Source organism: Peromyscus leucopus, chromosome 14, assembly GCF_004664715.2.
Source record: "Peromyscus leucopus breed LL Stock chromosome 14, UCI_PerLeu_2.1, whole genome shotgun sequence".
Taxonomy (NCBI): domain Eukaryota; kingdom Metazoa; phylum Chordata; class Mammalia; order Rodentia; family Cricetidae; genus Peromyscus; species Peromyscus leucopus.
Genome location: NC_051075.1, coordinates 81,012,043 through 81,013,658, shown reverse-complemented (window position 1 = coordinate 81,013,658; position 1,616 = coordinate 81,012,043). Strand labels below are relative to the sequence as shown.

At 45.2% G+C, this 1,616-nt stretch overlaps 1 gene segment (V, D, J or C); it reads left to right on the top strand.

Moving 5' to 3' along the window:
• On the top strand, positions 1-1,201 carry LOC119089074. The segment is given in 2 exon segments: positions 1-67; positions 843-1,201. Coding segments are annotated over 2 exon segments (426 nt in total).
• The last annotated feature ends 415 nt before the right edge of the window (positions 1,202-1,616 follow it).

Sequence of the window (1,616 nt, the reverse complement as noted above, 5' to 3'; positions counted from 1 at the left end):
ATGAAAGAAGATAATGGAAACTGGGAGTTTAAAGGAGGCAATGAGAGAATTTCAGGGTGCAGAACAAGTGAGTTTGCTGCAGATAGGAATGTTTTCATAGCAACCAAGAGGCAGGAGAGAGGCAGTGACAAGGGATGTCTCATCTATAGTCCTCTTATGTCCTGATGACAGCGTTGTCTCATAAATATGTGAAAATCAGATAATTCCAAAGTGTTCCTGTCACAAGCAAGGTGTTCTGTTAACCTCTCCAGGGAGGTGTGACCCTGTCCAAGATCCACATATGAGAGAAGCCATGTACAGCTTAGACAGTGAGAAAGACTGAGCTCCTATAGAGAAACACAACTGTGTGTGTGTGGTGTTGTTAATTTCACCAAATGACATGACAGTGTGGAAAAACAGCATGTTCTGAGCACCTGCACAAAGATAACTAAATGAGGTAAGGAAGGTTCCATACAGAACTACAGTACTATGTGTACATCTGTCATCAATGACTTTGATTTCTTATATCTGCTCTGAGCACTGCCTTCCTCCCTGGGTCCAATCCCAGTGGTTCCTATAGCAGGGCAATATGCAAATAAGACTTCTCTGTGCTCATGAAAACCAGCCCTGCCCTGACCCTGCAGCTCTGGCAGAGGAGCCCAGCCCTGGATTCCCAAGTCTTCCCACTCAGTGATTTGCACTGAACACAGAACACTCACCATGGACTTGAGGCTCAGTTTATTTTTCCTTGTCTTTATTTTAAGAGGTAATTAGTAGAGAGAGGATACTGTGTGTTGTGTGGAAATAAGAAAGAGAAAATTTGGCTTCTGGACAGTTTTCTAAGCAGAATTCTCTGTTTGAAGGGGTCCAGTGTGAGGTGCAGCTGGTGGAGTCTGGGGGAGGCCTAGTGCAGCCTGGAAAGTCCCTGAAACTCTCCTGTGCAGCCTCTGGATTCACCTTCAGTAGCTATGACATGAACTGGGTCCGCCAGGCTCCAGGGAAAGGACTGGAGTGGGTCGCATACATTAGTAATAGTGGTGGTACCATCAGATATGCCGATGCTGTGAAGGGCCGATTCACCATCTCCAGAGACAATGCCAAGAACAGCCTGTACCTGGAAATGAGCAGTCTGAAATCTGAAGACACAGCCACGTATTATTGTGCCAGAAGCACAGTGGTACAAATTGACTGTGGACTCAGACACAAACCTATCGGGGGCTAGGGGGGTCCAGCCCCTCGATAGTCCCCTCCCAGGGTCCGAGAAGAATCTACAACCAGCTGATAATTAATCTTTGATGAAAAGAAATGAATCTATGTACACAAAACTCCTTAGTCCATATACTTTATTATTCTGTGACAGTTATAAGCTTATATTCTGCTCTCATATTTAGGTCATCTTTAGCCTGATTTCTCTCTACACTTGTCAGCGATCCCCTCTAGGTTCTTTCTTAATTCCTTCATCTAGTTCTGTCCCTTCTAGGTTCTCATCTATCTAGTTCTTTCCCCTATCAGCTCCTCTCCCGTCTCCTTCTCTCTCATCTGGCTCTTCCTCATCTTCCATCTCGTTCCTCTAGTCCTCTCTTCTAGCCCTTCAATCTAGTTTTTCCCCATCTCAGTTCATTCCTCTCAGGTTCTTA